This window comes from Ceratina calcarata, unplaced genomic scaffold, assembly GCF_001652005.2.
Source record: "Ceratina calcarata isolate Rehan_Ccalc_2016 unplaced genomic scaffold, ASM165200v1 scaffold48.2, whole genome shotgun sequence".
Taxonomy (NCBI): Eukaryota; Metazoa; Arthropoda; class Insecta; order Hymenoptera; family Apidae; genus Ceratina; species Ceratina calcarata.
In genome coordinates, this window is record NW_017172225.1 from 759,584 (window position 1) to 779,288 (window position 19,705).

Consider the following 19,705-nt stretch of genomic DNA (forward strand, 5'->3'; position numbering starts at 1 on the left):
CGGATGGACTTAGGGGGGAATTTATAGGGCCATTTTGTAGAGGACGACGAGATCTACAACTTCTGTATAAAAACTTTTGGCTAGCGTCAATAGTTAACGAGTAATTTGCAAAAAACTGTTTTTTCGTTTTTCATCAATAACTCGTTAAATATGAATGTTAGCGAAGTTATTTTATACAGAGATTGTAGATCTCGTCGTCCTCTACAAGAAAGGTCAGATGCAATTTTTTCGTAAGTCCAACGATTTAGGAGTTATTGAGGAAAAACGAAATTTTTTGCCAAAAGTTCGCCGTTTCGACGCTAGAATGGTCGGATTTCGTCAACATCAATTAAATGCCAAATAATCCTATGTAACTCATTAAATATCGAAATTAGAAGGAAAACAACTTTTATTTGAAGCATTTTTCGAAATTTTGAAGAAAAAAATTTTTTGTCAGCGTCAATACTTAATTGGATATTTCCTTCTATACTTTTTAGCACGTAGCTATTTATTATTAGCATTATTTTTCCGACGCCTGATTTCTCTTTAATTATAGGAAATGCGTTTTTCTAAGGTACATAAACTTTTGGGATTGACTGTATAGCCAATACATCCTTAACAATTTTGATCACTGCCACACGTTCATACCTATATTATTAAATACATTTCATCGCATTAATCATTAGCTTCGTGGAAAATTCGAAATATTCAAGATGAGAGATTTGCAGAACCTGGGGAGTCGGAGGGTGAACGAACTGCTCCTCCGGGAGGAGGACGAGCAGATCAATATAGAAAGTGCAAGTGCAAATCGGTGTTGGATACGTTTATCCCCACGGAAGTCAAACTGCCTTTCGACGGTAATGAGAGAGGCCGATCGTTCACCTATTTGCAATATTAAATATTATATAGATCGATGAACGAAACGTTGGATCGACTCTACGAAATTCAGTATCAATTGATTCATAAATTATTGTATGAAACGAACGGTACATCAACCGTGTTAATTTTGAGAGCGTATTGCAAATGGGTCAATCCCGGTTGATCGGCGATACTCGCGAGTCTCAAGTGCGAATCCCAATGTCACTGTCTGCGAAACCGTCCATTACTCCGCGACAGTTTAAATACATTTAACGAAGCGCTATACATAGTCGTGTAAACCTATTTTAGAGTCGACGGGGTAAACGTTCTCTCAGGGCTGTCGTCTGGCTGTGTGACATCATTGCTCGGGCCTTTTCGTTTCTCTTTCTCCGCCTCGAGACTCGTATAATTAGCACACTGGCTGATCATTAACAGCCTCGGCGAGCACGCTACATCGTGCTTAAAATCTCTTACTTGTCCTAAGCCGAGATTAATCCCGAATCTCATATTCAACACCCTCGCAGATACTTGGCAAGTTAAAAGGGCGAATTAATTTGGTAGCCAGCTTGTTTTCTGTCCCCATGGTTCATCGAAGATTGATATGGTGGTTTACAAGCTACCGAGCTGCTTATTGATTTCGTGCGTAACCACGGGGCCGGAATGCGTAATTCGCTCGAACCGAAGCAATTAGGTATGTTTTCGCGGGAGCCGGTGCGAAGCTGCAAAATAGGTAAAACGAAAGTACGGTGAAGTAATCGTTAAGACTGCACACGGTGGGAGGGTTTGCAGACCACGTGTAATTACGAGGGAGGATGAAAAACCTGCAAGGGGTCTAAGATTTTTCAGCTTCCATGGAAGCGGAGTTTATTTTGCCCGGATCGATACACCCTACACCCTTTGCTAGTAACCACATACACAGTTTACGTCCAAGCAGTTTATTTTTAAACTAAATTCTGTTCCTTAACGAATATAACAAATAATTCTATCAGTCATCATTTGTTTTCAATTCATTTAATTCGTCATAAGCTGGTTTACGTGGCACAGGTTTTCTCGTTAATTAATCTCTCGCGGCGGTATAAACGTTGTCTGTGTTCAGCAAATAGCCCGGCGAGCCTCAATTGCCTTGCAACACCGGCTAGAAAGCCGATTTAGAACGTTTTATACGGAAAGGAGACAATCATTCTGCTATGATCCTCGATATGTGTCTTAGATACTAAACGATTCTTGTTTCTCTTGTTCCAGGTCGTCCAGAACGGCTTAGAGATCCTCACGTTCCTCGCAGATCGAATGGATCACGATTTCAAGCCTTACATTTCCACTATTATTCAGCCAACGATAGATAGACTGGGTACGTCTCATTTCGAATCCTACAATTATTTTCATGCATTTACATCAAAAGTGAATGTGGAGAAAACGTAGAGAATCCATATCAGAAGCTGTCGATCTAAATCAGATTTTTCGTAGTTGAATATTAAGTACATTCTTCTGTTTGTTTTATCTTCGTAAACTTAATCGTCGCGGTTCGTGAATCTTTACTCACGGTTAGATGAGGCGCAGATAAAATAAGCACGGAAGTTGAACCGCGTATTACGAGATGAGATATTATGTAGCAGATATAAATATACGGGAAACCGGTCTCGGTTTTGTTTCCATACGTGCTATACTTTGGTTTAACAGCGACGCGATTAAGAGTACCGATGATCTTTGTCCAATAGGTGACAGCAAAGATGCGACGAGGGAAAAAGCGCAGCTAGTATTATTGAAGATAATGGAAAAGGGATGCATGTCTCCCCAGCAGCTATTAGATAAACTACGACCGGCCTTCACTCACAAAAATGCCAAACTAAGAGAAGAGGCCCTGATTCTTTTAACCACCACACTGAACGAGTAAGTTCTACAATTATCAATTGCAGTAAAATTGAAGATGGTCCCGTCAGAAAAATTGAAGGCTTTCATTACGGGTTAATCAATCCTTTTACAGGCACGGCGCCGATGAAATGATACTGTCGGGAGTGATTCCAAGTATAGTAAAGCTGCTGTCGGATCCATCCGAAAAAGTGCGAGAAACAGCTCTGAACACGCTGGCCGATATCTACAGACACGTCGGTGAAAGATTGCGAGTCGACTTGCAGAGAAAGCACAATGTACCACAACCGAAGTAAGTAAAAAAGCGAAATCGATCCTTGGCTTCGAGCCCGCATGCCATTAGACTTTTCATTCCCAAAGTGATTGCGTTTTCTATCCTTAATTGCGTTGACACTCAGTCACTCAAGGATGTATTTCTTTTTACGAACTTAATAAAGACGTGTGCCGAATGTTGTGTTACAGGTTGCTGCTGTTAATAGAGAAATTCGACCAACTGAAAGCGGCCGGAGACCTGCTGCCGCTGGCGATGTCTTCGGACGGTGAGTAAATTCCCTTCGGTTTGGTATCGCGGCAGATATGAAAGGGGTATAAAAACCCGATTGTCACGCGCGTCACCTCCGTTATATTATTCAAGCTGTATCGTGCTGCCATCCCGCAGTCGTGAACGCTATCGCGTTTGAGAATGCCTTCGCATTCGCGAATACCTGCCTACCTTTTCTTTCACGCGTGTACACGCCTCTTGCTCTCCCGTCGTCCACGTTAACCCGATACACACGATGAATATTTAGCGAGGACCGCTTGTTTCTCGACGTGATAAGAATATTTCGCTCGATTCACCACGGTAAAACACAGGCCAATTTGAATTTAATTGCGTCGCGGTGAACACGTTTCTCCGCTCTCGAACCTCTGCTCTCGATCGTAGTAAATATCTTTTTCTTGTCCTGTTTATTACCTTGCGTTTCTTCAGATTGATTTCTCTCGCAAATGTGGGTGTAATGTAAGAAAAACGCGAAGGCACGATGATGGCAGAGACGATTAAGGGATCACGTTTTCTGGCTAATTCGCGAAAGGAATGCCTCCGGTGCTTTTTGCCGTATTCAAGGATCGCACTTTCTGATGCATTATTAAGTTATAAAATCGTTTGTACAATTATTTATCGGTTCGCTTCGGTGGTAATAAAAGAAATTCTTTATCCAATTGTTCCGCGAAGAAAAGAGGAACAGGATAAAGTATCGTTTCCTTGAGAGGCTAATACCTGCGACGTACAATGAGATCGCTAATTCGCGTTATCTCTTCTACGGCATTACATAATATTGCATACACGGATAGTCGACACGGTGTACCATGCAATATCGGCGGTGTATTGTTTCAAGCACTGTCTGTAATTCATACCATGTTAAAGCCAGCCCGCTTCGAACAACGGCCTTGTAACATTGTATGACTACTGGCCGGGTAGTCGAATTTCGATTGGAAATATTACACGTCGCCCCGGCAACCGAATACTTAACATTATTACGATGAGAATAAGAAAAACGCGGCTCGATGATGCCTGTAGGATACGAAAAATGCGCGGGTAAACCGAGATTCCTGATGACTCACGATGCACGTATGCGTCCCATTGTATAATCAATCTTTGTCCCTTAGCAAAAAAAAAGAATGCGTTACTTACGTAACAATAAATTGGAGGAGGATAAGTTCTTAGAATTTGGTTTGGATATAGTAGACAGTTTCTATAAAAAAAATGCCGTCCATTCTTGCGGTGAAAGTATAGTCGATGATACCTTGGAAAAAAATTTGAAAAATATTCTTGTGTCATTTAGTTTCCGAAGACGTTCGAACAGAATACGTTTCTTGAACGTGCGATTAGGTCATAGATGGGCTTGGCGGGGAATTACGGTTCTTCGCTTGATTTCAGATATATTAATAGAACACCAAATTAGCATGAAGCACTAACGAGTTCCTCCACGTGACTTCCTCAGTTTATTATCATGCAAACATGCCTTTTGTTTAGCGAAACGTATTAAGGACAACCGTTTTTCGTTTTCTGCTCAGGTCGCTCTCGCTCTCACATGCGGCTAATTTTTTCCCCTCAGATGTAAGTAAGTACGTGGAATTTTCATGGTGCATTCGCGCGACACGAGTGGCTCTATCCTTGTACGCGGCGTGTGACACGGAAAGGTTGAGCGAGCACGGCGGCGCTACGAAAAATTTGCATAAGTCTCGTTTTCGCTCTCTCCTTCTCTCTGACCTGCCACGTATAGGAATTGTGTTAGGTTCGCGATTGTACGGACTGATTTCACCGGATTCTCGCTTTATACCGTGGCGTATACGTTACAATAAAACGGCACGAGTTCCCATGCGTAATTGTTGAAACCTCGGGGAAGGTGTTAAATTCATTTAATTAAGTTCGTCCTCCTAGCGTACGAACAACCACATTTTCCCTCTCTGAGGCACGATAGGAATCTCGGAGGTGTATTTCTGCAACGCTGGTTCGGTATAGAGATTATTCAGGCTACCCTTCACTGTTGATCGAAATTAGCACCCACACCGTTCAGCTTGAACTCGCCTTCGCTCCTACGACCTTACCCTGAGGACAGCTCTCGTACACGTGGTAGAAGTGAAAGGTAGGGTTGTTGGTAACGCGGATTTATCTTCACAGTTTTCACGGTGCAACGTTCTCTCCGCTGTCCGCATGATCAGATATTAAACGCGGATGCCCTTTTTATCCTCTCTGCTGACATTCTCGACACGAGCAGCGTGTTCACGCTTAGCCTATTGACAAAAGCCATAGTCGACTGAGGAATGCGAGACCGAGCAAACTTATGGGAATCAATGCGGATTTAGATTTACGTTTGGACAGATACCGAAGCATGTTCTCTTGCGAGGAAAGCGTACCACGCGCGCGAATGATCTCTCCCTGTTTTAAATAACAGATCAATTACCCTAATGGGGTAATAATTGTTTTGTTACGCGGAACGATAAAGTTATGTTCTTCGTATGCGTGTAAGTTCCATTATGTAACGGAGAGGATAGCGTTATCGCGTGGGCGACTCTTCATCTTGGCGTTTAATAACCGTTCTGTGGAATTCGCGTTTTCTACAACTCAGATGCGAAACAATGAGAGAAGTGGACGGGCGGTGTTTGCTTTTCTCTTAATCCAGCTTTCTTCGATGGAAAAATCAGAAGCGTCCGATGCGTATCTCGAGACGATCGTTAAAGAACAATAAATAACGTTACTTTCACCGAATGAATGACAATCGGTGTGTACGTACGATTCCCGAAGAAATTACCGTGACTGCATCTCTCGTTTTCTATCCGTAATTTATTCCGCACTCGATCCGCCGAGTACTGAATTTCTAAGAAGCCCAAGGTGGTTCATTGAATCAAACAGAAGAATATATAATTCCTATACCGTGCACGCCGTGTACGTTAATCAACTGTGCAAGCAGGGAATATAGTCGAGGAAAATAGAGAATCATGTATTTCAACTAGCATTTATATCGTTTATTTTTTATCAGGTATTTCAATTTGCGTAAAACGTCTATCTAGATTTTCATCGGGGCCCGCGGGTAAAACGGTCGATCGAGTTTTTTATTTTCTTGCTTCTTGAAATTGTCACTCTGACCTACTAACTGGCCGACGCTGAAACGCACCGATAGCAATCGATACATTACGGACAATTTAAAGCTTGTCCCTGTTTAAACGCAGAACGGAGATTAAGCAGACGTTAATTGCGTCCTTTTAATTCAGAACGTGTAATTACGGTACTCGCGGTTTCTGCTTATTTCTTCATCGTTCCGTTAAAAGTCTCCTTCTTTCGTTTCCATTAACTTCCCGACGACAGTTCCACGCAGCTTACATATTACAGTTAAACATTGTAATCGAGCTCCGTTTACCTCGCTTCCCATGCCGCGGTAGATCTCGAATTTAATTGCAGCGTCGATCGCGGTAATTGTAGATTATCTCGAGACCTTTTGTTGCATCAACTCAGCAGGTGGCAGCTAATTGAAATCTTGTAGCTTTACTGTATCGAAATTACGCAATAGAATGATTAATGATATCGGACGCGCGTGTAAAAGGAACGAAGTTTTGGTCTCAAATTTTATTCAGATTCCTCGGGACCTGTTTCTTTCTTACGGGACATTAATCTTCGTTACCAGCCTCCCCGTTCTGATTTCATCGGTTACCGCGATTGCGTGAAAACGTTCAGAACAACCGCAAATTGAATGGAACCGCATTAATCAGATGGCCGTTTTACACCTGAACCGGCACAATTTGTCGCAACCGGGTCAACTCGTTTCATTCAATTCTTTTTTACCTCGGTCTTTAATTACATCTCTCGCGATAAATCAATCGATAGCGCTTCATTTAAAAACCGAATATGGCGAGAGAAAGCGAGAATCGAAATAAACACGAGACGCGAATCACGATAATCTAACAATTTGTAAGATGATAGCAACTGTGTCACGTTTTAGGAGGACGTAGATCGAATTGTACTTTCATGAATTTTCGGCTCCCCGGATTCTGTCGCGTAGGTAACGGTGAGATGGGCTCCCGTTCTCGGATGTTGGCGGGTCCCTCGATTTGGCCCCCATCATCGAGGGGCACGCAATAGGGGAAGGTCCCCTACCTCCCGTCCAACTTGAGCTTCTCGGTTCTCTCTGGCGGCAAGCAAACGCTTACCGGTAGTTCGTAAACGAGTCGCGATTTAGCAACCCGAGTCTCGAGCGCGTGTCTCTGACAAACCGTATATAAAGATACTTAGTATGTTTCTTAGAAAAAAAGGAACGCACGTGATCCGTCCAGAATAGAGTCACTCCGTGATCTTGATCGTCTCGTTTTTTTTTCTGTGTCACGATCGAGTGTGACGCGATTCGAAACTCTGGTGTGCGCCGATACCGTTCACAGACAATGGGCAAGGACGATCGTTTCAGTTTCTCTTCGGCGCGTTTGTTTACCCGATCCAGAGGTACCTGGCAACGAAATACGATGTGTTATTAATGACAGATCGTCGTTAGTGTTTGATTAATTTGCTGCGAGCCTCTCCTACTGCTGCAGTCGTACGCGGATGCTCGAGCTCGACGCATTTTACGCGAATTACGTATGGGTCACGATTATATATGCGATAACGATTATGCTCAAGGTAGTGTGGCGTCGAACCAAGCGTTGTTTAGCGTTCGTTATTTCATTGTTTGACTCGTATCGCGAAGGATGGTCGCGATCGTTCTTTCTGGTTTTGCTTAACGGTGCACCGTTGAAGAATTTATTACCGAAGACCGTCTGTCCTGGAAAATAGTCATCGTGACTGACGTGTTCCGTGATCGAGAAACGCGGACCGGACTCGTTCGACCGTTGAGACCGTCTTACGTGAACGTGTTGCCGATTTACTTCCGCCGATCATTAGATCGGCAGCTTGCCACGAGAAGATCGACGTGTCGTCAGCTTTTGAATTGCAAATCGGTTTAAGAACTTTGCGCTTGGCTATTATCCGGAGATAGCATCGGTGTCGAATCTTCAATGGAAATGATTAACGCGCGATCGTCCTCTAACACCGTGAATTTTTCTGACGTCTTCAAGGAGAACGAGGATTCCATTTAACAGATAGACCAATCTTTATTATCTTTGTAATAGACCATAAATAAGTCCTCGTGATCGTACACGTGTGCTAATGGATTACGCGTAAAGCGTTCCGTGACGCAACCGATCCTTGAAAAAGTTATTCGTTTTTCTTTCGCCAATTATTATCATGCCCGGCTGTGTTCGCCGTGAGGCAAAACACATTCTTGCGTCGAGTGACGTGAACGTGTAAAAATCGAATTCTCGATTAGCGAGACGTAATAACGAGGATGCTTGTTATCTGTAACGTGAGAAAATAACTCTCCCGCGTCTCATTGCCGCGCTTATTACCGGTGATATCACGGATGCAAATCTAGGTTTTCACCTTAGCGCGTTGAACTCGTGCCGTGCCTCGTTCCCCGATTCGATTTATACTGGCCAGGCAGCGAATCTTGGTATTATAGGCTTAAATAAAATTACAGTATACGTCAATATTCGTTATCTAATGAAATCGTGCTCCCCTTATCTTCCAGGAAGAATTTTATGTAGATAAAAATGTTAATATCGCTGTTCCGTAATTATACTGAGTGCCGATCGAAACTGGTAATTAGAGAATTCTTCGCATCGTTGGATATTGCAAATCACTTTCTCTAACGTTGTTGCTGATCTTCTCTGTGAAATCATTTCTTCAAAGATGTAACAGTGTCGCACGAACTTTGTGATGAAAGTGTGTAGTTTGTATATTCGTATTGCACCGCGAGTTTTGTAACAATGACCGACACCGACATGCTGTTGTCAAACAGCCATCGCTGCTTACACAGGGGGTTGAAAAAGTATCCTAGCATTGATAAACAATTGTGGGATCCGAGTAGTAGATGGATTCTTCAGTGGGATAATATTGTGAAACATCCCGGCGCTAGAGCAAGAGGGTGTCATTGTGACATTCATAAACCACCGTGGCTGTACCCAGATTTAGGTACAAATGCGTTAGAGAAACTGTAATTACCAAAAAATAGAGGAAATACTCGACTAATTGTAATGATTTTCATGTGCATTCTATTCCAGTGGGGAAAAACGTGGACGAGACTGACAGGGCAGTAAGTATTTAAGAAGGACACGGCTCCACGCTAAAAAATTATTCGTAATATATAAAAAATAATTTCAAATCATTCCAGACCAAGTCAGCTCCTGTGAAAAGGACACCTGCCCTTCCGAAAAGAGGACAGTTCGGTCCTGCGAAAACTCCGGCTTCGGCTATAGGTATATTTAGATGTTGCTCGGTATTAATTAACATCGAAGTAATACACAAACGTGATTTCTCAGTTTTCATTCTGAGCATGGTAATTTAAATTGTTGATTTGTAGCCTTGTACATTAAATTTCTTGTTTACGTAGAATAATGGAATTGAAGATATTATATTTATAATACCATGCAAGTAGATCTGATACATTTATCCACCTGTTGTCTCCGCGTAAACAACATCGCTTCGTGTGCCACATATAATTTGTATTAAATAAGTGTTGGATGTTACGACTTTTGATATTAACAATTACGGAAGCACAGAACACTGTTCATCCATGCACAGCTACGGAGCTAACATTATAACTCTTTGCTTTCACCTTTATTCTGGCTCACCATTTTATAATTTGTGATTTGTCAAACGATTCTCACCGAACATGCGCCGCAACGAAGTCCGTATGAACTGCGGACGACGAGAATGCTAATTTATTCGCTTGCATGACACAGCTCAGCCCGGTAAAACACCCTCGTCTTCAAGGCCCGTCAAAAGAAACGTGTCAGTAAAACCGGCATCAGGTATCTAAAAAAATCCATTGGCATAATCGACTTTATACTTTGTATCATGATGGTTCTCTTATGCCAATTGTTGCACTTTTCGTTCACGCCTTTTCAGATGTCCGTCATGATATAAGTATAAAAGGAAAATTATTTTTAATTCGATCGAGTTAATATTCATCGTAACAGCTTTTGCACAATATCGCTTCATTGTAATTCATTTAACGTTCATTTTTTTTATCGCACTGCTTTTAGTGTCTCTTCCATTTTTCGTTAGATATTTATTAATACCTTGTAACATATTCAAGTTTTTTATAAACGTAGTACACAGTAATACGTTTCAAGTAAGACCGATTTTTGAAATAGAATTTTCCGAGCAAGCTGAGGTTTTAATTTCGAAGTTAGTATGCATAATAAATGATATATTTAGGGCAAGCTGGTGCCGTCGATGAGGAGACGTTCGTCACAGCGTTCGAGGATGTGCCATCGATGAACTTATTCTCCGCGAAAGACCTCGAAGAACAGATGAAGATCATAAGAGAGAATGTCGGCGACGATAAGAAAGATTGGAAACTGAGGACGGAGAGCGTACGCATCGATAATAATCATAATAACCGATCCAACTTTAGATCAATGTGATGACAAATGAATTATCTTGTAGATAAAAAAAGTACGATCAATCGTTATCGCGGGTGGCACGTCTTACGACAATTTCTTCGAGCTGTTGAAGAGCCTGCAGAGACCTTTCGAGGTGGCCTGCACCGATCTGAGATCGCAGGTGGTGCGAGAGGCGTGCATCACGTTAGCGTATCTCAGCATACAGTTGAAAAATAAATTCGCTAGTTTTGGCGACGCGGTATTACTCACCTTAATGAACCTCATACAGAACAGTGCCAAGGTGAGTGATTCGTCGGTTTAGTAGATACACCTACGAAATGGGAATTGATGATATCGAATGGAAAAACATAGACGTCGTTCGTTCCCAGGTTGTGGCAACAGCCGGTGCCGTCGCGGTCAGGTTTATCCTTCAAAACACGCATTGCAATCGTTTCGTGCCAATCATCGCATCGTGCTTGAATCACAAAAGCAAAGACATACGTAGGGCGACGTGCGAGTATCTCCATCTGATTCTGCAGACGTGGCCTACTCAGATATTGCAGAAACACTGTCAAATATTGCAAGACACGATCAAGAAGGGCATCGCTGATTCCGATTCGGAAGCAAGAGCCTTCGCTCGAAAGTAAATACAATTCCATTCCTCGTTCGCTCTTCACTAAAGAACATATGGTATTTCAAACGTTGTTTCTCAGGTCGTATTGGGCATACAAAGATCATTTCCCGGAGCAAGCAGAAACCTTGCTGAACAGCTTGGACATCGCATACAAACGCTCATTGATGTCTCTTAGCAACAGCGGAAGCATCAACAGTTTGAACGTCGTTACGAGATCTGCGAGCGTTAGTCCTCGAACATCAAGGCCAGCGATGAGCGCCACAGGTACTTCGCTTATCTTCGATTTAATCCCGAGGAAATATAATTTAGAATAGATTGGAATTTGGTGTGAACGAAGAGACGCGATCAGTGCGGTGGATGATACTTGTCACTTCTTTTTCATGCTGCTTTCGTGACTCTACTTTACATTAAACGTATGAAGGTAGTACGGAAAATTTGCATCAGACCACGGGTCAGCCGCACGGCCCCCTCAGACGTACCCCGTCCTTGCCACGGTCTTATCGCCAGTCTGGTATCCCAGTGCTCCAAAGACACACTGATAGTCACTGTAATTGTCACTGTTTCGTTCGCTTCGAAAGATCACAGCAACTTAGAACACACACCCAATGCACCGATGCACAGTTGGTGGAATCGCTATAAGCGTTATCGCCAGTTTTCATCACAGAAAACGGCGTACAAATTTTCAATCACGCTACAGCGGTTGCATCGGCGATATCACTTGATTTCTCTACACCTATTATGTTCTATCCTAACAATTTTTTCGGGAAATTTTCTACAGATCGCGGAACGCCGGGCGTTAGGTCTACCAGCGCGATAGACTTGCAAGCAGCACAGAGAGCAAAGGCGAGGATGATGTATGCCAATATAAGCCGACAGAAGGCTTCTCTTCGTAAGTATGAATCGCGTAAGTCATTGTTTCGATCAATTCAGCAAGTTCGTTTACAGCGCGACCAAGCAAATCGCCGGACACAACCACCGTTGCCAGTCCAGAGAGGACCGCGAGAACGAGGACGAGAGTGTCTGGCGTGTCGCAATCTCAACGTAAGTCTCAACTAAATGGGACAAAGTTAATAATAGCTGACAATTTCGCGATAAAACGTGATACAATGTTCCGCAGCTAGCAGTAGATCGGGCTCACCGTCGTCAAGGCTGAGTTACGCGACGTATAATCGCGAAGGTGAATCGTTGATCGCGAGACCTAGACGTTTATCTGGACACGGGATCAGGAGTACGGGGAACAGTCGCGAGCCGAGTCCGCAAAGGTTTGGAATGGACCGGAGTTTCGCGAGCAAAATACGGTACGACATTTACCTTGGCATTCTCGTTTCACCTCGGTCCCGATTGTACATAGAACGTTATGGAACGATAGGGGAAGAAGCTTACATATGTCTCCAACGGATAGGCCCCAATCTAGACCGGTGATGGCGCAGAAGATGCTGCAGCAGTCGCGCGAAGCCGAATCAGCGTTGGCGGATGCGCTTACGTTCGATAATATCGACAACTACCCGAGAACGCCGAGGGGGAAGGGTGATCACAGCGACGATAGCGAGACGAGCAGCATCTGCTCCGAACGAAGCATGGACAGCTTCAGGCGTCCGAACGATGTAAGTATGGAAGGAAACGTAAACTAGCGTGAGAGAGTAAACGCAGACGATATTTCACATAGGGTACTTACAATACAGAATACATTAATTCTATGCGTACATTGTAACAAGTATCACTTGCGCATTACTGAAATATTTAAGCGGCTCATAGTACCGATACGCTTTTTCATTCCACGTTTGTTTAAGTATCGCTTTCCTAATTTGTAATAAAATGCTTGCGTCATTTTTATTTGAGGGGTTTTACTTTCTTATTTATTAAGGGTTTGCTTCGAACATAGCGAGGAATCTTGCTACTTGCATACGTCGTTTATCGTTCCACGAAACGAAGTTCTCGGGAATAGACGTAGTATTTAGATCAATTACATAGAGTACAGGCTTTATCGATCCTTGAACAATGTAGTTAACGCATGTCTGGTTTTTTCTGTTGATTTTGTTGCGGCATATTTGTTTGATTTGGACTAACGCGATGTGCCGTTCTGTTCTCCATACTATCCATCGCCCATCTACCCATTAGTCGTTCTCATGGAGTGGCTCTCAACAAAGACTGTATCGTGATATGTGGGATCCATCTGCCCCTAAGGTTTGTTCAATTTAATTGTATCCATTTTCATTTGTTGCATACACATTCGATACACTATACTGCTGTTTCGTCAAACGAGAACAGAACCACGATCTTATAGATCGTGAACAGAACTATCTGTTGAGAACAGATGACAAGCGATAGTCCCGTGATTTCTTTTTGTTATGTGGAGCAATTCTTCGATTTTGCAGGATATTAAGGAAGTTATAGAGAATTGTGGGCATAAGCATTGGGGTGATAGGAAAGAAGGTTTAGTGGGACTGCAACATTTTCTTTCGATGGGAAATACGCTCACAGCTACGGACTTGCGCAAGGTGACGGACATCTTTACGAAAATGTTCATGGACTCTCATACGAAAGTCTTTAGTTTATTTTTGGACACGCTTAACGAATTGATAGCTACACACAGCGAGGACCTCGGTGACTGGCTTTACGTGTTGTGTGCCAGACTCCTCAATAAATTGGGTACAGATCTTTTAGGTTCGATACAAGCGAAAATTCACAAGACGCTTGACGTAGTCAGGTGAGAGACCGTCCAGTGATATTTGATATGAACGTTTTCGTGATAGTTCCAACTGTCTGCATTCGACGAATCTTGTAGAGAATGTTTCCGAGGAGAACAGCTTTTGCCTGCTGTAATGAGGTATTTGACGGATCCAACGCAAACGCCAAACTCCAGAGTGAGAGTAGCGACATGCATGTTCATCACACAAATCGCGGAAACGGCAGAACCGTCTGCATTGAACAACCCTTCGGCAACGGCGTTGGCAAGGCTGCTCGATTGGTCGAACGATATTAAAAGTCAAGACGTTCGAAGGCATGCACAGAACGCCGTCATATCGTTGTATAATTTAAATCCTCCAAAAGTGACCATGATATTGTCCGAATTACCCAAATATTATCAAGTAAGTTTATCAAAAGCGTAAGCATTAGATGCAGGACTTATTTAATGAAACGTTTGGACGTTGCGTAGGAGGCAGCATTGCCATTAGTACAGAATCATTTAAGAAAATCATCGGGCACCAGTAATCCCGCGTCACCGGGAACTCCGCCACCTAGAGCTCAGAGTTCTCCGGCTCGCACGAAAGGTAAAGGCGAGATCGAAAACGCGGACGAAAATCTGGAAGAGGTTTATAAGTAAGTGACTGATGTATTTTCCCTTGATGAATCGTCAACGCTTTATAGGTTCTTAGTCATTTCAATTTTTAAGCGTTTCCCACAGATCCTTGAGGCGTACAACGGCTGAAATACAGAATTATGGTTTCGAGCGTTTGGAAAGAGCAACGACCAGCAAAGACAGTGGCATCAGTAATATGGCCGACGTAGAAGAGAAGACTGAAGGACCAACATTATGCAATTCGGTAAGTGAGTGATCGGTAACACTCGCAAAAAATAGCCGTCTACTTGACATGTGCTTATTAGCATATTTTTATCAGGGTCGTTCATCTTCTGTTTCTTCGCCCACGCAGAGGGGCCGATCTGTGACTAACATCACAGTAAATGGTTCGAGCGATACAATTGCTGGCGATCTCATTCTACCTCAGGAAAATAATGGTTACAAAACGCATGGTATGTACAATATTTTTAAATGAGAATATTGACTGTAGATTTGGAAAGATATTTTTGATTTACTATAATCATTGTAGGATCGTCACCCGATCCGGCAAAAAGACCAGAAGTTTTAGATAATATGATTAAAACGTTACAATCTAAAACAGCACAGACTGATGAAAAAATATCCGCTCTACAGGAATTCGAGTTGTATGTTCGAGAAGGAGATGCCTTGTATATTAAACAAAATTTTAAGTACGCATACTAAATCTCGTATGTCTGATCTATGTTTATAAATGACTCTTAATTAATTGGCTTTGGTGTTTTTTTTTTAGAAAACTGCTCAAAACTTTATTAGATAGTTTGTCTAACGATAGCAAGAGATTACAAGTAGAAGTACTTCAAACGCTAAACGATATGCTTAAGTGTCCGGAACTGTTAGACAGTTTTTCTCTTTATCCTGAACTACTGGTTTTAAAAGTAATTAACGCGTACAAATTGGACGATCAGAATCAAGATTCTACCAGTAGCAGCAATTCCAGATCACCTGTAAGTTCGTCAGTTTATTTCGTTAGACAGACTTCGTTGGGTTCGCGACTATTACGAACGATCGTTCATTCCTCAGATTCTTTGGATGGCAGAAAGATGTGCTGCGACAATAGCGATGGTCCTCCAACCGGAACAAATAATTCATTTAGTGTCGACTATAATAACTACCGAACCTTATCCGTTGAACATGGGCGCGATAAAAATGCTTCACAAGGTTGTGGAACATTGGGGTCGCGACGCAATAGAACCCCACTTATCGAAAGTCATGCCCGGCCTCATCAAAGTAAGCTAATCAAGTACTAATCATTCTCTTTGTATCTAACTATTACGTTCTCGCGACAGGCATACGACGATCATGAAAGCGCGGTGCGAAAAAGTGCGGTGTTTTGCATGGTAGCCATACACTTGGCAGTCGGTGAAGAAGTAATAAAACCTCATCTGAGCTGCTTGTACACCAGCAAGCTAAAACTGTTGAACATTTACATACAGCGCGCCCAACAAACGAACAGTCAGCCGGCGAGCCCGCGTAGCAACAGCAAGAATTAACTAACAACAAGTTCCGCGATGCTGAGAATCGTGATACTTAATCGGGAAGAATCGCTTTAGGGACGTACATACGTAAGGTTTTCCAGTCATAATACGTGTATTTTTTATTGGTTACGACTTAAGTTCTAGCGTTTTTTCTTACTAGGAGTTCAAAATACTTTTCCCCATATTGTGGAACGAAACAACAGTGTCGTGCCTCTTGTCCATTTTGTGATTTTATATTCTTTGAATTTCGTTAGGATATTGTGTATATATTTAGGTGTTTCAGTGTATTATTGTTACGCGTCTATTAGAGTTGATCGCGGTTGATTCGGGTGTCTGGTCAGAGTATAAGTATGAGGAGAGACAGTGCGTAATCACTGCCGAGAGACACCCTAGTGGCCCTCTAAATGAATGATGTACGTGAATGCCAATTATTACCGAGAATACGTTGTGTAAAGATAACATTATACGCTTGTACGCCGTTTTAAAAAACATCGCTAAGTAGTATCGCACGTGGCAATATGTTGCTGTACACCTTGCAGTTAATTAATTTAAAGACAGGAAAAACTAGGTGTCGAGACAACGATCCGTTTCATATAGATTCTGTACGATCAGTGACGATGAATAAATTTTCTAAGAAATATTTTCTTCCGTATTCTAACATCAACGACGAGCAAAAGTCGATGCATACACGCGTAATATACAATTATCACAGCAACTTTTCCGAACCGCGTGTAAATCGACCAGAGAGCATATAATTTATTTGTCTGAAAGAAAAATTCGTGTGCTAGTCAGATTTTCCAAGGACGCACAATTACTCAACAGAGATGCAAAGATGAAATTGACAAAGAAACAGATATAAGAATTGAGAATGTGATCGAGTGAATGGGAGGGAGAGTAATACGCGATGAAGACGGAAGAATGGTATTTAGAAGAACGCGATGTTTGAGAGTAATGATAATATTTAAATTATTCGTCACGTTGCCAAGAATTAAACGAACGCTGAATCAAAGCTAACATAACGGCGGTCTTTAGTAACGTTCTGTGCCATTGTCATTTCCGTTTTATTTTATATAAGCATACATATTATACATAAATATATAGGCAACCTTCGTCTTTTATTATTAAATAGTAGGCTCCCGAGTAGTTGAACAATTTCATGATCAAACTGAAAGTGAATCATCGACGTATTACCAAATTCGATCATTTTTTTAGATCTATTCATTTTTCACCCATGAACAATCTTGAAATTAATAGAATGCAGACGATACATAACGTGTGGTAGAATGTAATTCCTAAATAAATAGGTGGGCAAACAGTGCCAAAAAAGTGATATCGCATGGTGTACGATGACAGGGCAGTATTCGGGTGCGAGCTATTTCTTTTACTTGGTGCCTTTGGCGTCGTCGGAACGAGATTTGTTCGGGGATCGTCTTTTATCGTCTTGTAGAAAAAAAGTTGAAGCGATTGTAGTCTCAGCAAAGTAGTTAGAGAATTCGATTCTTTCGACGTAAAGTTCCCCCCTTTCATTAGAACGACGCTGTTCGAAGAAAATGAATTGAATCAGATTATCGACCTTCTTCGTGTTCATTTTGCTACTTCGTCGTCGAGAACGATGAACGCACATCTTTGTGGATTAATAAACAATGTAATCGTCGACGAATGTATATCTACGTCTATTTTCATAAATCGCGGTGATCTGAAAATATTACACACGCGAATTGTTCTCAGCGATTGCTTTCGATCACAGATACGATGGATAAACAGCATTCGCATCATCTTCCGCGAATAAACGGAAGGAGATTATACGTGTAGGATTTAATGTGAATTAATCGATTTCGTCTAAGATGTGAAACTTCGTTCGATGATGTTTTCACAATTTGTTCGTCATTATTTTAAGAAGCGGTTTAGAGTTTGAAGTGGTGTTTGCGGATTGTATATACATATATATATTATTATAGAACATAATTGTAATATTAATACGGATTAGGTAGCTCACCGTCACTGCCTGCAGCGTTGGTCGTGCTAGGAGGTGAACGAGAATCTTGGCACTGCTGTACTCTGCGTAGTGTCGCGATCGTTTATAAAACAAATTCTCGACGAAAGCTTGTTTTGTTAAGTTTTTCAGCAATTATTATTGATGACAGGATTTATATTATATTTACTAATGCGTGTATGATACAAGTAGGGTACTGAACATATAATTACGACGTACTATCCAGATCTTTGCCAGTCTATTTGTAACGCGATGATTAACATTATAAGTCCATACGTATAAATCGTTCGTTGACACTATTGATGTATTGCTTTCTTCATTTGCCACGACTTCAGAGTTCGAAACAAGTAAAAACGGGCCAGAGCCTCGTGGGAAAGGGATCGGGAAATGTCAGTTTCCACGTGACGGAGCGTCTCGGTAGGAGCGTTCGCGAAATTAAAATGGTAAGGTTGAACGGTATTTGGTTTTTAATTTAATCAAATAAATTTTATTTATTTGATTGCGACTAAACGAAACGATAGGAGGAATGCAGGCTATCGCTATTTATTCTATTAACTGTTTCGTGTTGATTACTTGTTACACGCACAGAAAATTGTACTTTTTACTTTATCGTACTAATCTTTAATCGTGATCCTTGAGAAAATGAAACCGGTATAAAAATGGGAATGTTGTTTTAATCGCCGATATATGTATATTTAATACGCTCTAATCTTATTAGTATTAGAGAATATATTTTATATGCGAGTGATGATTAGTCGATTGCTTTATATATCTGTCAATAAACGAGATTTGAAAATATTTCCAGTCTCGTCATGCTATAGTATCAGAAAAGCATTAAATAACCGATGGTTCAAACGAAGTTTGAGCTGGAATCAAATCGAAATAAAATAAATTGTTGTATACTTTCCGCTATTTGTCACACAATATTTATATCGTAATTTGTATCACATGATCAAATGTGTCCTCTGATCATGTGCCGATATCACGTGACCGCAGCATAGAGATAATACATCATCTCTATGGATAGGAAGTCCTTTCTTCCCGACTGTCGTTTGTTCTTACTCGCGTTTTCGACTAATAACTAATCATCAACGACGTAGATGAAACACCAGGTACAGATCCAAAGAGAATAGGTATACGATCATCTAAAATTCTGGAGTAAAGTCGAAACGGTCGGGTGTTCCGTCCATTTTCGCGCGTTATTTTTCTATTATCCAATCAACGATCAGAGTTTCTGCCTGTACCATTTCCTAATTTTCGTAGCACCGGTGTCACGTTTTCTTCGCAGTGAGTGAAAAATCGTGTTTAATTTAAGAATTGTCGTGATGTCTACGTAAGGACATCGTAATTACGATTAGAAGTAATTGTCGAGATATAGATTTAGACTTCGTAATTGTATACGCGGAATCATCGAAACAAGAAGTTCAAACGCCTGTATCACCGACGACTGTACGAAAGCTTTTAATCTTCGTTTCAGAAATAATTCAGTTTTATCCTGAATCCGTCCGCCTCCGGAATTCGCCCTCCTTATTTACGATCATTACCAGGTAAATCGCAAGTAAAATTCTTTTAATTAGTTTTTACCCGACCATTTTCGATCCGATCCAAACCGC

General features: G+C 41.6%; 1 protein-coding gene across 11 annotated transcripts in view; it reads left to right on the forward strand.

The window, feature by feature from the left end:
- The window catches only part of chb (CLIP-associating protein), a 23,602-nt gene extending 4,603 nt beyond the window's left edge, over positions 1 to 18,999 (forward strand). The window contains exons 2-26 of one of the 11 annotated variants that reach the window (XM_026815755.1): positions 2,080 to 2,185; positions 2,553 to 2,724; positions 2,819 to 2,995; positions 3,166 to 3,242; positions 9,325 to 9,356; positions 9,435 to 9,519; positions 10,484 to 10,641; positions 10,715 to 10,951; positions 11,040 to 11,293; positions 11,364 to 11,548; positions 11,706 to 11,831; positions 12,063 to 12,173; positions 12,230 to 12,325; positions 12,402 to 12,582; positions 12,654 to 12,888; positions 13,403 to 13,468; positions 13,660 to 13,991; positions 14,070 to 14,373; positions 14,442 to 14,605; positions 14,679 to 14,829; positions 14,938 to 15,037; positions 15,115 to 15,274; positions 15,355 to 15,568; positions 15,645 to 15,851; positions 15,911 to 18,999. In XM_026815755.1, coding sequence (XP_026671556.1) covers positions 2,080 to 2,185; positions 2,553 to 2,724; positions 2,819 to 2,995; positions 3,166 to 3,242; positions 9,325 to 9,356; positions 9,435 to 9,519; positions 10,484 to 10,641; positions 10,715 to 10,951; positions 11,040 to 11,293; positions 11,364 to 11,548; positions 11,706 to 11,831; positions 12,063 to 12,173; positions 12,230 to 12,325; positions 12,402 to 12,582; positions 12,654 to 12,888; positions 13,403 to 13,468; positions 13,660 to 13,991; positions 14,070 to 14,373; positions 14,442 to 14,605; positions 14,679 to 14,829; positions 14,938 to 15,037; positions 15,115 to 15,274; positions 15,355 to 15,568; positions 15,645 to 15,851; positions 15,911 to 16,114 — 4,134 coding nt within the window. In that variant the 3' untranslated portion in view covers positions 16,115 to 18,999. Of the gene's footprint in view, positions 1 to 2,079; positions 2,186 to 2,552; positions 2,725 to 2,818; positions 2,996 to 3,165; positions 3,243 to 5,949; positions 9,236 to 9,324; positions 9,357 to 9,434; positions 9,520 to 10,483; positions 10,642 to 10,714; positions 10,952 to 11,039; positions 11,294 to 11,363; positions 11,549 to 11,705; positions 11,832 to 12,062; positions 12,174 to 12,229; positions 12,326 to 12,401; positions 12,583 to 12,653; positions 12,889 to 13,402; positions 13,469 to 13,659; positions 13,992 to 14,069; positions 14,374 to 14,441; positions 14,606 to 14,678; positions 14,830 to 14,904; positions 15,038 to 15,114; positions 15,275 to 15,354; positions 15,569 to 15,644; positions 15,852 to 15,910 lie in introns of those variants that run through there. The other 10 variants (XM_018029413.2, XM_018029414.2, XM_018029416.2 and 7 more) reach the window with 10 other exon arrangements.
- The last annotated feature ends 706 nt before the right edge of the window (positions 19,000 to 19,705 follow it).